Raw genomic sequence first — 23867 nt, 5'->3', positions numbered from 1 at the left:
AAATAAGTATTCAACCAAAAATGTAATAGTTACATTTTCAGTTTAAAAAATTTAATTTTCGACGGAAATAATGAAAAAGAATTAAATAAAATAAAATTAATTTTCAAACGGAAAGGAGAATTTTCAAACAAATAATTTTTTAAGAAAAAGCCGAAATTTCAACTAAAACCAAATTCTATTTTAATAAAAAAATAATATATTTTTAATCAAGTGTCACAACCCGTGATGTATATATATTTTAATATATTTATTTATATATTTATATATTTGCTTGATTATAATAATAAACTCTTAATAAATATAGAGCAAATATTGTGTCAACAATTTGTAAGCTGACGAGAATAGATATAGTCAGAACATTGTAAGTAGTAGCATATAGAAATAGATATACTCAGCACATTGGAGACTGGAGAATGCAGATATAGATATACTGAACACGTTGTAAGCCTACAGTATATCTATATATATTCGTGACGTATGCGTATACCGCGACGTCCCAGCATGCAGTTCTTCTCTATTTTTACGATTTTCTCGGACTCAAGCCGTCTAGTCCAGTGTCTCAAACCGGCATTCGTCGTGAAGTGTGTGTACCCTTGTGACAGTGTTGTGCACTGGGAAACCCGAGTCTGGAATTTCTCCCTTTGGATTACTCTTACACCCGAAATTAACAACAACCAAGAATCAACCCACTTTTGGAACATCCAGTCTAATTTACACCCACTCATTCTCTACTACTACGCAGAGGTTATATTAGCAGTTCTAGCAACCTGGACCTTTAGTAATCGTCAATTATAATAAATCACTGGTACTGGTCAAGGACTAAACTCGTCTTCCGTCAACCTCGTGCTTTGTATACATTCTATTTTAAAATTGTTCACAATAAATTACTTTCACATATTATTATTGGCTACTCTTTCCTCTTCCTTGTGCGAGACCTTCAATCTCAACTAAAACGAGGAATCTAATTAAAGGGGGAGTATTTTACAGGCTTCATGACGCAACACAAGGAAGGTAATTTTCAAACAAATAGCTTTTTTATAAAAGAGGAAATTTTAAAATGATTAATTTGCAAAAAAAAAGAATTATCTATAAAATAGTTCAACTTTCAACCATGAATGCCATCGTAACATTTTCAATAAAAAAACATAAATCAAAAATTACGAATTTACCAACAAATTTTAACCAGCTAGTTGAATGAGTCAACTAAAAAAGATTTTTCAACCAGGAATGGAATAGTTTAATTTCCGGCTGAAAAAAATTTTAACAATTTTTTGGTTTGGAAATTCAACAGTTTTGTAAAAAAATTACCTTTTCTGTTAAGGTACTTTATTTTGACATACAAATTTTTAAAAAAGTTGATATTTTTTTCTTTTTGGACTTAAAAAGTCTTTTTGATTGAAAATTGATCTTTTAAACTGAAAATTTAACTGTTCCATTTTTGTTAAAAATGTATCATTTTTAGTTGTAAATTCAACTATGTAGTTGAAAAATCGTCTTTATTGATAGGAAATCATTTTTCTCGTTTTAAAATTAATCTATTTTTATTCAAAATTCAGTTCTTGGGTTGCGAATTCCACTCTTTCGTTGAAAAATAATTCTGTTCTTGTTGAAAATTTTAATAGTTTATTATCACTTCTTCTTTTAGTTAATAATCATATTTTTACTGAAAGTATAACTATTCCATTTTTGGCTGCAAATTAAACCTTTTCTTAAACACTTTTTTATAGTTGAAAATTCAACTGCGTGGTGGAAAATTCATGTATTTTGTTGAATATTCGTCTTTTTTATAATAATATTATTCTTTATGTTTGTAAATTCATTTCTTTGGTGAAAATTTAACTATTTTGTTGTTAATTCGATTTTTTTTTAATTAATTTTTTAAACTGAAATTTTAACTGCTCCAGTTTTCATCTTGTTTTCATCTTGTTATTAGATCTATTACTCGATTGGTTTTGTTGTTGCTCAAAATTGATTTTTTAAACTGAAAATTGAACTGTTTAGTTTTTGGTCTAAAATTTATATTTGACGTTAAAAATTTTTTTTGTTTTGATAATTCAACTATTTTGTTGAGAATATGACTGTTTTTGGGTTGAACAAAAATTAAACTGAGAATTTGACAGTATAATTTTTTGTCAAAAATTTATCTTTTCTAGTTGAAATTAAATTATTCCTCTTGTTTGAAAATGTATCCATTTTGGTTAAAAATGCTTCTTCTTTTGTTGTGGATAATTGAACTATTTTGTAAAACTTTTTTAATTTAGTTTGAAATTATGTTTTTAGATAAAGATTAAATGTTTCAAATTAGATTTTTTTCTTTATTCAAAATTAATTTTTTGAACTCAAAATTTAACTGTCCCATTTTTTGTTAAAAATGAAACTTTATCATTTCAATGTTAACTTCTTTGTTTGGAAATCGAACTATTCTGTTGAAAATTCCATTTTTATTCAAACATTTAACTAGTCGATTTTTGATTCAATATTTTTGCTTCAACTTAAAATTCGTTTCTAAAGTTGAAAATTGAAAAAATTTTTTTGAGAATTTTTTTTCTCGAAAAATTAATTTATTATGAATTAATTAATTATATAATTAAAATTAGAAATTAATGTTTTCAAGTGAAAACTTAAGTATAAACTAAAATTTTCAGAAATAAAATGTATTTATAGTTATTTTAGTTATCTTGTCCCTCATATATATTTACAAATAGTTCATGTTCGCGCACTTTCGGCTATAAACAAGGCTGGTCTTCGCAGCAGCAAAGTGGGGGGAATATTCTCCCTCCATTCTTGTGTCTTTTTACCTCTCACTAATTCATAGGTCGTTTTTGCTCTCGCGTGTTTTTACTACGCTTTTCCGCACATTTTTTTTTTAATTCGCTTTTGCTCTGAGCGTCTCATATTCGAAATGGCCATTTGGGATCAAGAAAGCTGTTTTTGCTTTAGAACTTGGATCCATGTGGATTTGATAGAAACCGAGGGCTAGATCCATTAGAGAAAAATATCTACCAGTAATTTCCAATCCTTTTCCTGATAAGGTACAACAATTTCCAATACGAAAAAGTGAAAAACGATCGCATAAATAAAAAGGAGTACTTAAACGGTACTCTGCAGTTTGGTAGCCTCCTACCCAAATATTCAATTTGAAACTAGAATTCCCTACCCGTAGTATTCAAGACATATTTCTGATTATTAAAATCAAAAGTTCTTAAGATCAACAGAATACTTGGTTCGTAACAATAAAAAGCTATTAACATTTTTATTTTAATAATTATTTTATAGGAATTATAGATTTAGTTTAATTTTAAGAAAATACAATGGAAAATAGAAAATTCAAATTTCACTCTTAACGATTCAAAATACGGGAAAAAATCGCGAAAAAGAAATTATAAGTTTTGAAAATTCGTACAAAACTTTGTTTCATTCATTTTTTGGTAGGGCTGGTCATTTTCGTTTTAGTAGTCGCAAATAATGCTCAAATTTTTTGGGAATAAATTTAATATTCGTTTATAAAAAATTCAATAAATTTTTTCATATTTACTGTGCTATTACAATTAGCGCCACAAATGATTTATGGTTGGCCCCTTTTTATTAGGATCTGAATGTGGAAAGAATAACTAATGGTGTAGAAGTACATCGTAAGATAAAAAATAAGGTTCCATGTCATATTAATCTGTTTATTTCTTTAATCGACAAGTACATTTTTCTCACTACAAAATATTGTTTTTCAGGCGAAGTCGAATACAAATGTTATAACTAATTTACATCAAAATAATTAGTTCTTGCAATTATACACTCGAAGAAAAGTTACATAGTTTATATAAGAAATAAATTTGTTAGAACAGAAAATGCTTTATTTGAAAAAATATACTTTTGATTTATAGCTAACAAGAACAGTAGAATGAGAAGAAATTACAATAACTTTCAGTTGTTTATTTAATTCCATGCGTTGTGCACATTGTATTTTTAGCACAAATTTCCACCTCTTTTCATAATCATTTAGAAATAAGGCCCTGGCGATCCGAAGGAACCAAATGGAGCCTCTACAAAGTACCCTTAAAGACCCCATTGGGTTCCCATTCGGTTCCTTTTTAAAATACTCAGAAAAATAGCAAAATCAACTTTCAAATTGTTGTAATACGGATTACGGAGATACGGAGTAATCGCAATACCTTTTCTTGAAGCATTAAAAACTTTGAAAAATAAAATACCTGTCATTTGCATGGGCTGAAGGCGCCTTCAAGTGCATCATCTTTTAGCAGCAGTAAATAAGCGTTCCGCCGGTAAGTTTGAGAATGTTGTCTGGATGCTAGCGCCACGCAGTGGAAACCTCAGACAACAACGCTGCGATGCAAGTGAGAATTTTATTTTTAAACCTCGCGCGCAACATACTACTTGAGCTATGATGGATGCGCTTGAAGTCACCTTCAGCATAAGTTAATGACATCTTTTTAAATTTTGAACGCTGCAAAAAAAGTACTGCGATTACTCCGTGAGTTTCTAATGCATATTTTAACGTAGAATCCGAATTTCAACAATTTCAAAGTTAATCTTGTTGTTTTTTTTTAAGTTTTTTAAAAAGGGAACCGAATGGGGACACATTAGGATCTTTATTGGTATTTTGTAAAGGCTCCATTCAGTTCCTCCGGTCCTCCAGGGGGTTTAATCTATAGATTTTTGTTTTTCAATGAACTTATTTTGTATTGCATAATTTTAAATGAGTTTAGTAGATAGAGTGAAAACTTACTTGAAAAATTCATTGCGCACTACACAACAAATTATGGAACATTTTTAACTTAAGAATTTCTCGACAGCATTTGTAGGTATATACTAGCACACCAGTTGTGGTAATAGTTGGGGCGAATGTTAATCATTCGTTTCGCATAGTTGCTGCGCCGTTTAGCTAAATGCTTTCAAAGATGGCCCAGTGCACTACTGCACATGCGTCAAACAGAGCCAATAGAAAACGTTTATTCACGCATGCGCATCAATTCCACATGCTCTATTTGGGAGAAGTAGTTTGGGCCGCCCGGTACGCTAAAATAGGTATAAAAACTGTACCAAGCCTAGGCACAACTGCTGCACAGTAGGTGGCGCTGCTGGTGTGCAAAAATTCTTTTTATATAATATATCCAATATAACCTTTTTTGCAACTATAAAATAATCATGAACTAGAAACTAGTATGAATCAACAGTAATTTTAATAACCTATGAACTTAAAAAATAGTTTTTATATATGTTATGCCTAAAAATAATCGAAATTACTGTTGATTAATATTATTTTATTTATTTTTTTTTAGTGTTATATCACAATGGGAAAAAAGGAAATATTGGTTTCTCCTTGAGCGAGGGCGGATGTCGACATAAAAACAGATGTGCAGTCAGAAATGTCAAATATTCTTTTACGAAATCACTTTGCCAAATTCGATTTGATATGTGGTTGTGTCTTGGTCAGTCCAATAATAATAATTGGCCCCATCCACCGTAACCTGCTCGCCATCTACTATTAATTCACGCGCCCAATATTTGTCCCCATCTTTTTCTAGTGCCGCAACTAGTATATTTTCAGAAGGTGTAGCACCAGCGTCTATTAGCCCGTGAACTACTACATTGTGCCCATTATATGCCACTATATCTATATCATCCGTTATAGTGTAAAAGATGTCGTAGTAATCTGGAATACTCATATTGTTAGGCACAAGAAGATCTTTATTGTACTGTGAACTTAATTCTGAAAAAAAAGAATTCGATTAATTATAATACTTGAAATACTAGTTAAGGCATCAAAGACTTTCCCCTATTCCTCCGCGACTCCCTTTTTTGGAATTTCCATGCTTTTTAAAATGAAAATAAATTAAAAATAATATACAATATTTGAATTATGCGCGCTAGAGACTATAAAGTTCCGAGAGGCGGCGCTGAAAGTGGTCGACGCTAGCGCTCGAGTTTGAATCTTAAAATTAAAAATTTTATTTGTAAGACTTATCGAATTTTCCCGAAATTATATAAACATTAAGACAAAAAGTTGAATGATAAGCGAAATTCATGCATTTTTAATGTAGTGGGTGAATTTTTAACTCAAAAATAAATTTTAAACAAAGTAGTTGGAAGTTCACGGGAAAAAGATACTTTTTAAACAAGTTCTTTATTTTTAGATAAAGCAGCTAATTTTTAAGTAAAAGTGAATTCTTAACAAAAACTGTAAACAAGGAACTAAAGAATTTTCAAATATAAATTAATTTTTAACCAAGTATAACTATTTTTTTCATTCTTCATCACAGAGACGAATTCCCAACAAAAAGTATCATTAACTAATTGCAATGGTTGAATTTTCAATTAAAAATAAATTGTTAACTACAATAAGAAAGATTTTGTGAAATAATAGTTAATTTTAACAGGAAAATAAATTTTCAATTAAAAACATGAACTTTTAAGCAAAGAAATTATTCTTCAACCAAATAATAACTAACTGTTGATAAAGTAATTTAATTTTCAACAACAAAATATAACTGCAACAAAACGCGTAATATTTTATATTTAAACACACGAATATTTTAATTTTAAATCAAAAGTAGTCAAATTAAAGCAAAAACGTGAATTTTTAACAAAAAACGGAAAAACTTAAGTTTTCAGTTTTTAATTCAATTTTTAACACAATAATTAAATTTCGAATATAATACATTTAGATTAAGATATAATTATTATGTATAGGTACATTATTTTACTTACTAGTGAAACTGAAGAAAATCGCCAAAGTAAGGAGAGGAACACCAATATGGATCTGCATCTTCGTTAAATCGATGGTCGTGATTAATGGAGATTGCTGAATTTCGTTTAATAAAATAAAACCTTTCTGCAAAAAAAAAAAAAATAAAAAAAAAATAAAAAAAAAATAAATAAAAAAGATATAAAAATAGAAAAAATAAAAAAAGTTCGTTCATTTCAGGAAAAAACTTAAAAATAAATTTATCCTTTCAGGTCAATATAAATGTAGAAAATAAAGTTTATTCTTCTTTTAATTCTTAGAAACTTGAAAACCAAAATTTGCTTGTTTAAAATTCACGAAAAATCTTTAAAATGCAAAATTCCTGATTATTGAAGATTACGGAATAAAATTTTGAAACTTAGAACTATTTTGAAAGGTATCAGAATAAGAAGAAGAAAATTCTAAGATCCGTTAAAAAATGTTGTATGACTTTTTATTTTGAAAAATAAATTTTAAGGTAATATTGAAATTTCCTAATTATAAAATTCCCGATTTATAAGATTACTTGCAAAGAAAATTTGAGAAAAATACAATTCCCGTGTAGAAAAATGCACGGATAATAAAATGTCTGAACAATAACATTTTCGAATTATAAAAATAAGGGAAAGAATTTGTTGCTCATACAATTTTATTGTAAGAAAAAATGTTTTTTTTTTATAAATTATTTAAGATAACGAATATAAAATTACCGTTCCCTTTTCTAGTGAAAATTAGTTTTGCATTTCATATGTATCAAAATAGCTTACTTGTTTTACCGGCTTTTTTCCTAGGATAAGAAATATTTTGCCTTCAAAATCTGGGAAATGATATCGAACATGCTAACGCACGTCCCCACACACTATTTTTGTGTTTTTTTTTATCAAAAAATTTTTAATATTGCTAACAACGTGCGTGTATATTTTGAGGTTATGTGTGTTACAATTCACCTGAGCTTTACTTCCAAACTACACAATATTTTTGGCCGAACACTTTGGACTTACAAATAAACATAGTAACTAATCTCCCGGATCTAACCTTGTTTGCAGGCGATCAAAACAGTTTATTTCATTAATAATTTCCAGATTATCGGAAAGGCAGAGATGAAAAACGACATAACCTCAAAATAATGCATATGCATACAATTTTTATTTAACACAATAAATTTTTTTGTGATTATCCCCCAAAAAAGAGTCCGGGGACGTCAGTTATGATATTTTATAGCATCTCCAAATTCAGTTTTTAAAAAATTTCATTTTTGTGGAAAAAAGCCGGGGAAACTGTAAGTATCACACGCCTTTAAGTAAAAATTTATTCATTCAATTTTTCGTCGGATATTTTTTTATTGACATTTAATCTTTTTGGTTGGAAATTCATCTGAATGATTGAAAATGTAACTATTTCGTGGAAAAGTTATTTTATTTGGTTGAAAACGTATTCTTCTAACCTAAAATGAACTTTAAGTCTATCTATTTCGAATTTTTTTATTTGAAAATAATCTATTTTTTGACACTTTCTCTTTTGTTTTGGTACACTGTTAGAAATTTCTGCAGGAATTTTCAGAGATGCGTCACTATAGCTCTAGTATTAATTCAATTTTCATTTTCAAGACAAATATATACTTCAAATGTATATTAAAATAATGAACCAAACAATAATGGCTCTAAATATTACATGTTTAGAGAAATTCACTAACAAAATTTATACAAAATGTTGTTTTATTTTTTATAAATAATATTCGTATATAATTTTTTCATAAAAAATTGAATTTTCAACCAGAAAATATGAAGTTTCAACTAAAATATTCATATTGCCTAAAAAAATGATTTCTTAAAAAAGTGGTTCAAACAAATTAAAAAAAAAAGTTATATCCTTAAACAGAGAAAAGATTAACTTTCAATCTAGCAGTAGCATTTTCATCCAAGCAAGATGAAATTTCTACAAAAATGGATAAATTTTTTAACCAAAAATAAAAATGAAAAAAATTGAATTTTCATCGGAAAATGACTTTATTTTGACATTTCAACAACAAAATATAAGTTTTTAACTAGAAGTAAATCTTCCCCGAAAACTATACTTGAATTTTTCACCCAAACCCATACAATTTTAAAAACATTTTTTAAATTTGTTATGCGTGCACTCTAAATTTATAATTAATTTATTGAAAAATGGCTTTCAAAGCTTGCAGTTCAAATATAATACGAATTTTCAGTTTTGAGCTTACTTTTTGTCTAGTTTTTTTCTACTATTGCCTCGTCGGATTTCTGTTGAAAAGCAGTTTGGATTCAGATATTTTAATTTATTATTTTACGGCTGCTAGCTGTCAAGATTCATAATCCTTTATTCAAAATCTCAAAATCAGGTCTATTAAATTGTTTGTAACACCGTTTACAAATTTGGTCCTACACATTGTAACAAATAAGTACATATACAATACTAAACCTCTATGCTTCGTCTGCTAGCCGCATGCGCTCGAGAAGCGAGGAGTGCGCATGCAACTGCGCATTTCTTTACGTCACGATAACTTATATTTCTGTTACCATTTAGGAATTTTAGGAAAATATTCGTAATTTTCAGAAACCGCTTCTTAAGTTGAATAAACATTTAGTAAATTTACTATAAAAGTTACGGAATTTCATTTTCAGCAACCTAATTTCGTAAATTTCAGTTACTTTAGTATCTTAAATTTGTTGGAAATTTCAGAACATTTCTAACAGTGTATGAAATTCATCTTCTGGATCGAAAATTCAATTTTTCGCTTCGAATTTTTTCCTTCGAATGTGCATGCAATTTAATTAAAATTTAATTTGTGTGGTTACAAGTTTAAGCAGTTTTGTGAAAAATTCTTTTTTTTTAAAATTAATTTCTTTACTAAAAACATAGCTTTTTCATTTTTGCTAGCGAATTGTAGAAAAACTACTTTATAATTCAATTTCATATTTTGGTTAAAAATTGAACAATTTTGTTGAAGACTCAACCTTTCTGGTTGTAAATTTAACTAATTCGCAGATAATTCACTTTTCGTAGAAAACTCATATTTTGGTGGTGCAAAGTCGAACTGAAATCTGTTTTAAAAAAGAAATCAATTTTGCTGTTGAAAGTTTGTTCTTTTGATATAAAAAGTCATCGGTTTTTAAATTAAATTTCTAAAGTAATGAATCTTCAACGGAAAGAAAACGATTTTTAAATGATTTCATAAAATAGTTAAATAATTTTTAACAATATCTCAGTTTTGAAAAATATCAAAAATATTTTAAAAATTAAAAATATTTCAAAACGAAAATTTTCAAGTATTTCAAAAGGCAACCAAATATATTTTTTTAAATTCCAAAATTCCTGTCAAAGTTTTTAATGATTTTTTTATTTCGAAAAATTAATTTTCCAAGATTTCAAAAAATTTCACAAGAGTTCTAACCTGCAATGTTTACGAAACGTCGACAACAAACTCGTAGTTTTTACACGAGTGAAACCCGAAATATCTCTCTTATCAAAATTCTTACATCTGAAAAATAATCTGGGAACATTTAAATCCAAATTAATTCTGCATAATGCAAGTTTGCTTCTCGTGAAAGAAACCCAGTGGGCACAAAATTTGGCGACATCTTTATGACATCGTTATGACATATTTACGACAACTTTACGACATCTTATGTCCATGTCGTTAAGTCGTCTTTACGATATCGTAAATATGTCGTATGATCTGACGATGTCTTTACGATATCGTAAAGACACTGTAACGACATGGTCATAAGATATCGTAAAGTTGTCGTATAGATGTCGTAACGATGTCGTAAAGACGTCGCCGAATTTCGTGCCTACTGGAAAGAATACAACCTACCAAATCTTTTTTGCACACTACTTATAAAAAACGATTACAACTTCACATTTTCCATTTGACACATGGTCTACATGGGACCGTATATCGTTTGACCAATCCCAACGGATTAAAGGGCTTTCCTCTAAAAAAAAAGTTTGACAAACTACTTCCAGTAAAGCAAACTCAACTAAGAAATACATGGTCGTAAAGTTGTCGTGAAGATGTCGTAACGATGTCGTAAATACGTCTCCAAACTTTGTGCCGACTGGGTCGACACAAAACTAAACCCTTTTACAGGAAACTCTATCACTAACGTTTAAAACTCATTTGGCTTCATCAAAAAGACACAACAGATTCACATTCAACCCCAAGACATCATAGTGAGTTTCGGCATAGTATCTCTCTCCACAAAAGTACCAATCTCTGATAAAATTGATATTATTAAATCTTTTATAAACTTCCCTTCCGAGCTTGTACCTTTGATAGAACAATGTCTCAATAATACTTACTTCTTGTTCAATAAACAATTCTACGAACAAACCTCAGGGGAAACAATGGGATCTCCAATCTCACCTGTAATAGCCAACGTTTTTATGGAACATCTAGAAACTAAAATTTGTAACCAAGCCAAGGTTAAATCCGAATTCTGGTTACGTTACTAATATTTTTTAGTAAAATTTTAAACATTTTAAAGTTTATATAAAATTTCTGAAAAATCGCAAAGTTCCAAAAGATTACAGAAAATCCGAAAATAATATAGATATTTAAAGATTTTCAAATAAACATGTGAGACACTTCAAGGATTTTAAAAAGTATCAAGACAATAAAAATCGATTGCTCGTAAGATTCCTTAGAACGTTTTAAATTATTTTTGATTTTAAAATATTATTTTTAAAACAATCAGATTATCATCAGATTAACTTCTGTAATTCAATCGTTAAGACTTTGAAACATTTAACATTACTATTTACAACATTTTACAATCTTTTTATGAATTAGTTAATTATTTTCTCTTTTTAAAATTATTGTTTAATTAACTGATGTTTATGAACAATTAATTGCACGAGAGTGGAAAAATAATAAAAAATGTTGCGATTGATCTATTTTTAAATTTAGGTGCTACATCATCAGAGATTGTACCTTACCGACAGTAGATCAACCCTCCAAACCATGAAGGCAGAAAATCTACACAATATCGATCAAGTTAAGAATCTTCAATAACAGAAAATACTTAACGTTTTAATGTTGAATCTAGGAAATGGTGTAATGATCAGAAAAAAGCGACCTCATTCTCTAGCATTAATTGAAGAGAAAATGTTTATAAATATTAATAAATAGTTTACACCAATATTCTTTAAAACTTAAATTAATTATTATCTCATCAAGTGAAAAGTGGACAACAATTTAAAATTTTAGAAGAAATCGCGCGTTAAAAAAAACTACTTTAGCTTAGATACTTAAATGCTTCAGGTTTCAGAAAAGAAAATAATTAACGTCTGTTTTAGCTTATCTAGAATTTTATCTGAACTCACACTTCCAAACCTATCACAGAAAACTGTATTCCTTAATTCTCCATGTGTTAATTATAATTTTAAGCATTAATCCTCAACCATAACTTTCCTTCTCCTGCATACCCTTATTGATAATCATTTCCCCTACTTCACCTCATTTCCCCTCACTACGCCTGCTTGATACCACCTCTACTTTCCTCACCCCTTCCCCTTACCATCCCTTATCTTACTTCTTCTACTTTCTTTCCCCTATCCTCAGCTCATTTTCTCTACTCTTCTATCCCTAACTTTCCCAGCTGACCCTCTCCTATTTTCCCTCACCTCGTTTCTTCTCACTCCCTCTACTTTCCTACCTCTTATTTTCCCCAACTTTTTCTCTTGTCGTTTACAATACGTCCCCTAATTTTTGTCATTTCCTCACTATCCTACCCCCGGCTTTCCCATCCGACACTCCCTCTGTACTACTTCCATTAGCTTTTACCTTTCTCCATTCCTCACTTTCCCTCTTCCAGTCAATTACAATTATGATCATTTCCACTCATTTCCCCTTGTCACCATACCTTCGCTTCCCTGTCCCTCCTCGTTCACCTTTATCCAACCTACTCTTTATCCCCTCACTTTTCAAATTTTTCCTCTCCCTTTTCCCCCTCCCCGAACCGTGTTCCTCCTCCACGCACTTCATCTCATTTAACACCCCTCGCTTCCTCACACTTCGCCTACTTTCTCATTTTATAAGGTTTCCGTGAAAGAAAAATGCGTATTTTTGTTTTTGATCAGACAAGGTTCAGCGGTTTCTGTCTACCACTCAATTTCTCAAATAAAAACGAAGACCTATGTATTTATTTTTCATATGAAAGCCCAAGCCATTTCCAGCATGCCAAAAAAAACCAACCAGTAAACGAGGATCAACTATCTTGTAGTATATCGGTCGTAAATATTGCTTTTCAGTATCTGCATTTCACCACGTATCATATCTAATGGTTTCAATAAATAATTGTTTAAACAATTTTTATTTGTTTAACCAAAGTTATTTTTAGATTGTTTCGAAAATTCTGTACACTCTAGAGTAGATAAAGAAATTATACAAGGAACAAAATCAGTACAATCGATTAAATTTTTCTAGAATTTCAACTATTCACCTCTTAATGTTTAAACAATTTTCATTTTTTTGAACAATTTTTATAAATAATGTGAAAAATCAGTACCCATTCTGAGTCTTACTAGCTGCGCAAAAACTTCAAAGTGATGATAAAAAATAAATCAAGCACTAAAATATCTAGGGAATCTGAAGGAATCTGCATTATCATAAGAGATAGTTACCATCAATGAGTGTAGTTATCACACCCACCGTGAAAATAGAAAAACAACATTACCGACAAAGTTAACGCTTTAAATAAAAGAAAAAATTTAATTTCCTCTGTTGACAAAATAAATGTAAAAGTAAATGATATTTTACTTTGAAAAATTAATTCTAATAAAAAATTTCGAATAATTAGTCCAAAAGTTCTACAATAAAACTTAATTTTTTTTTTGGATTCAAAGTTAGAGTTGAATTTGTTTGAAATTTCATCTTCTGAAAATGCATCTAATTTATTGAAATTCCATTAATTTGCTTGAAAACTTGAAAAAATATATATTTTTTTAAATTTTTTGTTTTCGGATTTAAAATTGAACTATTTAAAAATAATTAACGTATTTGGGTTAAAATTTAACTATTTTGCCGAAAATGAATGATTTTTTCCTTGAAAATTCAGGTTTTCAATTTTTAAATCTTTTTTGTATGTAAATTAATCTTTTATTGTTAATAATTCTAGTTTGTTCTACAAACTTAATTTATTTGCTGAAATATTTATCCTGCTAGTTGAAAATATATTTTTTTCTTGGAAATTTTAACTATTTTGTTCAAAATTCTTCTATTATTGCAGAAAATTAATGTTCTTGTTTAAAAATTAATCTGCTTTGTTACAAATTAAACTGTCTGTTTTGGTTAAAAATTGTTACATCTTTTTGAAAATGTATCTGTTGTGAAAAATTAATCTTTTGGGTTAAATATTAATTAGTGTTGTGGAAAATGGATCCTATCCCTTGAAAATTCAACTGTTTGTGAAATTCTTATTTTTTTCTTTGAAAGATTGATATGCAATTTCATTAGGTTGTTGCAAGTTGAACTATTTTCTTAGAAATTGATCTTTTTCAGTATAATAGTATATTGCGCAACAAGGGGCGAAAGGCGACAATCGCACGAGTGTGAAGTTAGCTCCCCGAGTGTAGTGAGGGCAGATATTACGCGAGTGAAATTGTTGCCTCGCCCCTAGTCGCGCATACATTTTTTCTTAAAAAATGTATGGAAAGTTTGACTTAAGATGCCTGAAACTTCTTTGCGTCTCATCAAAGTTGTTATTCTTTGTAAATACGTAGACAGTGACAGATATAGGTTGGAGGCTGAAGTTAGTCTCGAGTGGGCACAAAATTTGGCGACGTCCTTACGACATCATTACGACATCTTTACGACAACTTTACGACATCCTATGACCATGTCGTTAAGGTGTCTTTACGATATTGTAAATAAGTCGTATGACCTGACAAGGTCTTTACGATGTCGTAAAGACACCGAAACGACATGGAAATAGGATGTCGTAAAGTTGTCGTAAAGATGTCGTAACAATGTCGTAAAGACGTCGCCAAATTTTTTCACACTGGGTACTCATGATACCGGTAACGGCCTAAACTTACTTTCGCAGTCGCCTGTTTCTACTTTCTAGTCTAGGGTAGAAAACACAACTTTCGAGCCGCTACGGGGGCATCGAAAGTCAAATTTTCGATACATGTGTTATGAAAAATTATTTTTATCATTTCTATCCAAATAACAAAGGCATCAGTTAAACTTTTTAATATTGCTGGAAGAGATTACAATTTTTTTACCACGTATACATTTTTTAGATATATCCATTGTTTTTTTAGCTTTATATCAAGGCGAAAACTAAAATTCTTATCAAACCCTTACAATTTCTTTAATTGGGTTATATTCAATTTAAAATTATTTCAATATTTAAAGAAAACGAACCTTTTAAAGTTGGGAATTTTCTTCTTTCACTTGCTGCTTTTGACTAGAAACCGAAAAAATGTGTCTTATGTAGTGCAAAAGTAATAAAAATAATACGATAAAGTTTTATTAGTGTTGAATTAGATTTGAGAATATTGCGATAACGCATACATTTTTTAAAAGTAAACAGTTTTATTGTACATTAACTTCAACAGAGATTAAGAATTTTAGAACAAAAATCGTATATTTTTTGCCCATTCTTTTTTATTACGCCCACATTTATTAGAAGTAAACAATTTTATTGTGAAATTTTATAGAAGAAAGCGAAGTATTCTGTCGCAGTAATTCAGAAAATTATCAAACTCACGACTTGGACAGAGATTGAAGGAAAATAAAAAAAAAAAATTGTATGACGCGCATATTCTTTAAAATCGTAACTGTTTATTGTGGTATGAAATTGATTAGGAAAATGCGAAGTATACGTTTGCAGAAATTAAAAATTTATTTACCTCTCCTACCGGGAGAAATAAAAAACATTTTTATCCCGCACAAATTTTTTAGAAGTGAGCGATTTTATTGTGTAATAAAATTTTATAGAAGAAACCGATGTATTTCGTTGCAGAAATTAAAAAAATTATCAAACTTACGACTGGGACATATACGGAAAGAAAATAAAAATCAATTTTTTTTACGTACATATTTTTTTAATGTTAACAGGATCAAAAATAAGTATAAACTTCCGATTTCAACATTAAAAATATCCTGCACAATTATAAATTAAAGATTAACATACGAAAATGATGATTTTTCGAAAAAAATCCTAAATATTTTTCAAAAAAGTTCCAAAAATCATTTTTGCGGAAAATGAACCATTCCATTACTCATGTGCGAATTTTCCATTGGGCCCTAGTCGGGCCAACTTTCTCGGAAATTTTTATTTGCCTTGGGATTCGAAACCCTATAAGTTTCGCATTCCTAATTCCTAACGCCTAAAGCCTTTCGGCTAACCTAGCTGGTTAGCTCATAATAATGTATTTAATAATATTTCAGATTTTACAAATTATTATTAATATTATATTATTATTAATAATAATATTTTATTTGATTAAACAAGATTTAAACTTAATGCAAAAATATTTTTAAATATTATCAAAGATTCAAACGAATCACTATATATATAAATTCATTAGAATTCAAAGGATTTCTACAAATTTCCGGAGATTTCAAGATATTTAACAGACTTTAAAGAATTCAAGAACATTATTTATATTTTAAAATCTTAAAAGTCATTTAATTTCTACTGAAATTCCTCAAAATTTCTTCAAAATTAGTTAAAATCTCTTAAATTCATTGAAAATATCTTGAACTCTTTTAAATATTTTGAAATTTTTTAAAATTCGTTTATAAATCTAAAAAATTTCAAAATCAAATAACTCCATTTAAATCCCTTGAAATTCCTGAAAGTCAGTTTAAATACTTAAAAATATTGTTAAATTACATGAAAATACTTAAGCTCGTTTGATTTTCTAAAAAATCATTTACATGCTTTCTAATATTTTAAATTCCTTTACTCACTTTTTAAACCATATTTAATTCATTGAAATGGCACAAAATCCCTTAAAATCACTAAAAATCTCTTGGATTCACAAAAAGTATTTTAAAGTCTCTAAAATCTCTTGAAAATTATTTCGCTTTTTAAATTCTTCTCAAATATTTTAAACATATTTAAAATTACTTGAAATATTTTGAAATTCATTCATAAATTTTTTTTTCTTTCTATTAAAAAGAATGTTTAAATCCCTTGATGCCGATCTCTGGGCCGACTTTGGCCCAGACGTGGGCCAGTAGTGGGCTTTACTCGTTAACGAAAGATTTTCCATAGTGGCCCTGATGGTTGGTCCATGTTCGTGCCAAAGTTGGGCCAACAGCCGGTCCCACATTGTCTGCCAACGTTGGCTGTTTAGGTTGGGCCGACATAATTATCATTCTCGGCCCATATTGGGGGGGGGGGGGATGACATTTTTGGTTAAAAATAACGTATAGCTTACAAATATCAAGCGATTTGAACAAAGAAATGTTGAAAAAAAGCTGTTAAGATTTCTAAGAGAGTTGTCGAGCCTGATTTTTCAATTAGATTTACAATTTTTTATAAATAAACAAACAAATATGACGAAAAAATGGCCATTTTATCCATTTGTGGTTCACAGTGCTCGTCAATAATAGGAACAGTGTTTAAATCGTTTAAGTTTCATGAACTAATATTAGCTGAAGATGTTCCAATATTATATATATTATTGAACAACAAAATTTTCTATAGACAAATTATTTTTTGAAAAAAATTTTTCTATGATTTTACATAATCATACGTTTTTAAAATTATATGGTAAGAAATTTTATAAACAAATGCAGTAATTAGTCATTTTTCGGCAAAAAATTCGTTTTTTTTCGATGTACATTTTTAAAAAATTCGGAACCTGATGATATTTGCAGCAAAATTCATAATTGGTTTATCAATCTTATGATCTGTTAAACAAACTTAATAAACAAATGCATTATTCGGGCATTTGTCGACAGAAAAATTTGGTTTTTTCAATGGCAGTCTTTTCAGATTGTAACTTAATAGGCATTTCAGCAACATTCATAATAAGTTGATAAATTTTATTATTTCTTTAAACAAATTTGATGAACAAATGCGTGTTCCTGAACGAGTACATGAAAACTACCATTAAAACCAAAAATGTCAATTCTTCATGAAATCGACCTTTTTAAAACTGTATTTTCCTCTTTTTTTACTTAAAGTTATTAATATTGATCTGGTGGAATATTTTTTATCATTGGATAATTAATTTTTAACTATTGAAACAAATAGAATTTGTTTAAACAATTTCTTTTGGAAAATTCGTTTTTCCCCTAGAAATTAGTACCTTTATTCTTGTGAAATATTTATTAACATTGGCTCATTAATTTTGAATTGTTTAAACAAATGCAATTTGTTTAAATTTTTTTTCCTCAAAAATTGTTTTTTTTTTCCTTAACAATTTTTACTATTGATCTACTGGAATATTTATTAACATCAGTTGATTAATTTTTATCTGTTTAAACAACAATAATTTGTTTAAATAAATTTGTTATTAAAAGTTATTAATTTTTGTTCAGTGAAATATTTATCAACACTTTTTGATTCATTTTATTTTATTTTTTTAAATAAAAATTCTTACTATTGTTCTAGTGGAATATTTAACAACATAGGTTAATTAATTTTTAATTATTTATACAAATCTCATTTGTTTAAAAAATTTTTTTTTTCTTTAAAAAGTCGTTGAACTAGCAGTTTACTTTCATTAAGTGACATACATTCATTTTCTAATATTTTTAAATTGTTGAAACAATAAATTACTATTTATTTTCAACCAATAATAATGATCAAAGTTATATCTTTTTTCATTTTATATTTACATTCTACTTTAATTATTTAACAAATCCTTATTTGTTTGATTTTTTCTTATACAATCTTAAAGTAATTAAACATTTGTTTAAATGCTTAAACATTAATTTGCCAATGATAATAAATATTACACTAGACCAATAATCATAATTTTAAATAAGAAACAGACCAGAATACAGTGCCCAAAAGTTGAAGATTTTCAAAAAATTTAATTCTAGTTGAGATTAAATTAAATTCTAAGAATTGAGGATATAATTATTTAATATAATTCATGTAACATTTTTAAGAAAATTGAAAAAAGAATTTGGAGTACATCAGTTGTTTAAAAAAGGATCCTAGAAGATTTTAAAGAAAATTTTTTATTTTATAGGATTATACTAGGAATAATTCGAGTCTTTTTAAAAGATCTTCAGGAATTTTTACGAAGTTTGATAATAATCGTGAAATATTTGACCCATTTTCGCTAATATGTCAGAATTTTTGAATACTTTTTATTTATTTAAATAGTCTTAAATTCTTGAAAATATTTCTGACTTAAATATTATTAAATTTTGAAATATCATTCAAAATATGAGACAATTGCCTTATACTCTTCCTAAATTTTCCAAGCACTCTAAGAACATTTATTTATTATCTTGAAACCGTTCGATTTTAGTCACTTCGAAAGGAATGAAAAGGTTAGAATGTAACGCCTCTTTAACGGAATAAAAAAATTTTTAATTTATTACTTGAAAAAAGTACAAATTTAAGAAGCCTAAACGTTTTTAAGTTGCAAAATTAGAAATTTTAAATAGAATATATTAAAGCTATCTGCATTCAAAAATTAATTTTATAAAATTGATGAAATTGTTTATAAAATTGTCTAGGTTTTTACTTTTAAAAGCTCGAATTTTACGAGCACTCAATTTTGAAATCTATTCATTCTCAATGCTCATAATTTGAATAAAGAATTTTAAAGCTTAGAAAATGTGACAAATTCTTTCAGTAAAACAAACAATAAAATTATCCATTTCAAAATATTAATAATTTTCAAAGGATTTTGCCGAAAATCTGCGTTTTACGGACAGTAATTTCTTTCAAATTTTTCAAATCCCTGACAATCTTTTGAAATACCTAAAACTTTTTTTTTAATTTCTAAAGTACTTTGGGATTTTTTTAAATAACCTCTCCAACATTTTTTTAATTCTTTAAAATTCCCGTAAAATAAAAAAAATAAATTAAAAATAAAAATTCAAAGCTTTCGAAATTGAAGTTTCAAAAATTCTCAACTGTTCAATAAGAATAATTTTCAAGTCGATGGGATTCAAGTTTTCAAATTTTTAATTGTAAACTTGGATGCTTATTTATAAAAAATTAATAATCATAAATTAATTGAAGGCGTTCAAAATTTAAATGTATGTTTTTCAATTGGACAATCTGTAAATGAAATTATTCCAGACTGAAATTTAGAAAACAGAAAAATTTTAAAACATAAAAAATTTAATTGTTTGTAGATTAGTTAAACTATTAAATTAGAGTTTTAATAGAAATTACTCGAATTAAAGTTAAACTATTTATGAAACAATTTTTGTATATAATTATGAAATTATATGTCTTTTTTTTAAAAGAAATTTTTAAATTATGAACGCCTTTAATTTGTTTGTGATTACTTATTTTTTGTAAATATATTTTCAAGTTTAAAATTCAAATTTTATAGACTTGAATCCTCTCGAGTTGAAAATGATTAACGTTTCATAATTCACAATTTTTTGCTATTAAATTTCGAAAACTTTGAATTTTTATTGATTCCATTTATTTTTATAATTCGCGAGTATTTCAAATAATTAAGAAATTTTGAAAGAATTATTTTGAAAAAAAATCCAAAGTACTTTAGAAATATTTAAAAAAATGTTTGAGGTATTTCAAAAGATTTGAAAAATTTGAGAGAATTTTAAATGATTCCAAGGAATTTTTAATTGATTAAAGGAATTTAATATGAGATTTCAAAGGATTTTATATATTTCAGGGTGTTTTTAAGATTTCAAAGAATTTTCAAGAGTTAAAAAAATTTTACGAGATGTAAAAAGATTTTAAAGGATTTTAAACGTTTGAGGATGTTTCAAATGATGTCAAGGAATTTTCATTTTTTTATAATTTTGGGGAATTACAAAGAATTTAAAAAAAGTACTTTAAAAATATTTAAAAAAAAGGTCAAGGTATGTCAAAATATTTGAGTGGTGTTGCAGTATTTAAGAATATTTTAAAATGTTCCATATTTTAGGGTATTTCTAAATTTTCAAGGATTTTTCAAAAGCTTTGAAAATTTCTAAGATATTTCAAAACATTTTAAAGGATTGTAAATATTGGAGGATTTTTAAGGAAATGTTAATGAATTTTCAATTCGTTTTTATAATTTAAAGGAATTCAAAAGAATTTTAACATTTATAGCAGAGTTATTTAAAATAATTTCAAAGTACTTTAAAAATCTTTAAAAGGTGTCAAAGTGTTTCAAAAGAATTGAAAGGTTTTGAAATATTTGAGAGTATTTTAAAAGGTTCCAAAGACTTTTCAAATGATTTCAATAATTTAGTATAAGATTTTAATGGATTTGAAATATTTTAGGGTATTTTAAAAATTGTTAGGAATTTTCAAGAGCTTTGAAAAATTTCAAGAGATTTTAAAGGATTTTAAATATTTTTGGATGTTTCAAGACATTCCAAGGAATTTTTCATTAATTTCAATAATTTTAAGCAATTTCAAAGAATCTTAACGATTTTTTTCATTTTTTATGGTTGAAAGCGGAACTACTTTGTTTACTTTTTTTTTTTGGTTGATGAAAACTTGAAATTTTAACTATTTCTATTAAAAGTTAGTCAGCCTGGCATTAATATTAATATAATATTTTATAATTATAATATCAAAATTAATAATATATATAATAGTAATAATATCCATATGATTTACACCTAAAAAACATAACCTCAAAATCGACGCTTTCATATCGGCATGAATCGTGCAGCAGAAGACCTGAGAAAACCGAAGTTCGAGTCGTGCATTTTCGGCTTACACGCGAACTTACAGTGGTAATCATGCACCTTCTGTTTTGCGGCTCCCAAGCGGTAGGTATGGTGGGAGTAAATTTCTAGCTCGATCTGCAGATCTGAATAATATTATAAATTACATTACGATTGGAAGAGTGACTGAATAAGCTTTCCAACATTTTCGTGTCTATAATATTGCTAAGTACAGTTAAATTACATCTAAAATCAATAAAAGATTTTTTTTTACAAGTCTTCTTAACAGTGAGACATTCACGGGGCCTTTCATACTACAGATAAGGCTCTGATTCTCACAAGCGGTGAAAGAAACACCTAGTGAGTATATAACGGTCGTTCGAATATTGACATTCAGCTTGCGAAAAAAATATATAATATCTGAATTCGCAAAAAACTTATTGATGTAAAAGTCTCTTTTTGACGGTAAAATTAGAATTGAAACTAAAACTAGAATAAAAATCAAATCACATTCTCATCGCACGCTGCGCGCGCGGCCCGCTTCGCTCGCAAGTTTGAGCACACCTAGGGCGCTTTCAAAAAGAAATGTTTTTCTTATCTTGACTTTTTTCATATCGTGTGTTTTTCGGCTTCAAATTTTGATTTTCGGATGATTAAAAAAATTTTGAAAACGCTATAACTCTGAGGATTTTCTTTTTATCGAAAAAAGTCATAAAGATAAATTGTTTTTTATTTTTAATACTATAAATATCCGTACATAGAATTTTCAAGTTCAGAAAAAAGTGGTCTCAAAAATTTTCAAAATGCGCTCACTTTTTGAATTTTTATCAAAAATGTCTGGTTCACGAACTCGTCCTTTCTTTTAGGACCTTAAAAAAGTATGTCAAAGATGAATTTGATTCGTTTATTTTTTCGAGAGTTATCGTGTTTACGGACGGCCGGACGGACAGACAGACAGACGCCATCCTGAAAACCTGATTTTCGGACTTAGGGGGTCTCGAAACGTGGAGATCCGTTGAAAAAGTGTAATGTCAAATTTTTTACAATTCTAATACTTTCTCAATCATAAATGATGAGAATGTAAAAATAAAATTTATTACAAATTAGAATTGTATAGACTGAAAATTCTAATTTTTTGGTTTACACCAAAAGTATGAAAATAATATATATTATATTCTTCTTAATTCTATTCAATTTTCTTGTTCTGAAATGTTTCATAATTTCTAGATAATTATTGATGACACTCTTCATTTTGTAATTTGTTTCAACATGCAGAATCGAAACATTATTCGTATTTTTATCAGGTTTTAGTAAAGGATAATTTTAGGGCCTATCCTACTTATTTCACTGAATTTTTTTAGGCCATGATTTTCCATTATTTTATCGTTAGATACTAGTATAACTGCAATTTAGTGTTGATGTGTTTTCCATATGTTGATAGTAAATAATAGAGTACGTGAATAATAAATTTTTTAAAACTACACGTTTAATTTTTTCCTTGTAAAGCTTTCTTAAAAATATAATGAATTGAAAGTAATTATAAGACTGATAGGAAAAGGTTGGCGTAATAGGGAACTAGGAATAAATAGATATTAGGAATTAATTGGATAGCCATAAGAAATGCTTTTGAAATAATACAATACTTATTTTTCAGCAAAACTATACCACTTATAAAAAAAATTCTCTTGAAATTATAAACTTTAGAACTATACACAAATTTGCTTCAGATCCTAAAAATAGCTACAAATTTGCTTGAAACGAGAAATATTTTTCAAAAGTTTTCGAAGAAATGGAAAATTCCGGGTAGCTTTTTTGAAAAAATTTACTCTAATCATCTTTCATTACACGGAAACTTTTCGAGTAGTTTTGATCGAAATCAATTTAGTTTTTATACACAAAACTATACAATCGACATATGAGACCCCTATCTTTGAAGGGGTGTTTCAAAGTGGAATATGCAGCAAAATTAAAAAATTTTAAGCAAATAATGGAAATACTAACCAAATTCAGTGAAACTCTTAAATAGCCCTCCCCTCTATAGCCCTTCCGAGAATTGAGGCTGCGCCGCTTGTAGATGCGCGGGGTGCGCGGGATCTGCGCCTGTCACTCAGACGGACAGTCAGGCGTGAAGAAACAAAAGCGGAGCAGACTATAATTAGTTAGTTGCCACCCACCGTCAGTCCCGAAATCGGCGCTATAGAAGAGTTTTAGTGTAGTTGAATTTTTGCCCACCAGACGATTTTTAAACTAAGAAGATGAATTTTTACTAAAAAGACGAATCTTCAATGAAATATTTGAATTTTCAAATAAAATAGTTAATTC

The 23867-nt window shown here is 28.1% G+C and overlaps 1 protein-coding gene across 2 annotated transcripts; it reads right to left on the bottom strand.

Moving 5' to 3' along the window:
* Nucleotides 1–5126: 5126 nt before the first annotated feature.
* LOC117172906 lies at nt 5127–15260 on the bottom strand. 2 transcript variants are annotated; one of them, XM_033361202.1, is made up of 3 exons: nt 15129–15260; nt 6724–6847; nt 5127–5725 (listed from the first exon to the last, which is right to left on the bottom strand). In XM_033361202.1, the coding sequence occupies exons 2-3, from the start codon at nt 6779–6781 to the stop codon at nt 5397–5399; spliced, it is 387 nt and encodes a 128-aa protein (XP_033217093.1). In that variant the 5' UTR covers nt 6782–6847; nt 15129–15260; the 3' UTR covers nt 5127–5396. The 2 variants fall into 2 exon arrangements, with proteins under 2 accessions (XP_033217093.1, XP_033217094.1); XM_033361203.1 differs by lacking the exon at nt 15129–15260 and adding an exon at nt 11063–11121.
* Between the last annotated feature and the right edge of the window lie 8607 nt (nt 15261–23867).

This window comes from Belonocnema kinseyi, chromosome 5 (genome assembly GCF_010883055.1).
Source record: "Belonocnema kinseyi isolate 2016_QV_RU_SX_M_011 chromosome 5, B_treatae_v1, whole genome shotgun sequence".
NCBI lineage: Eukaryota > Metazoa > Arthropoda > Insecta > Hymenoptera > Cynipidae > Belonocnema > Belonocnema kinseyi.
The sequence above is the reverse complement of the archived record's forward strand: the minus strand, read 5'-3'. Positions and strand labels throughout refer to the sequence as shown.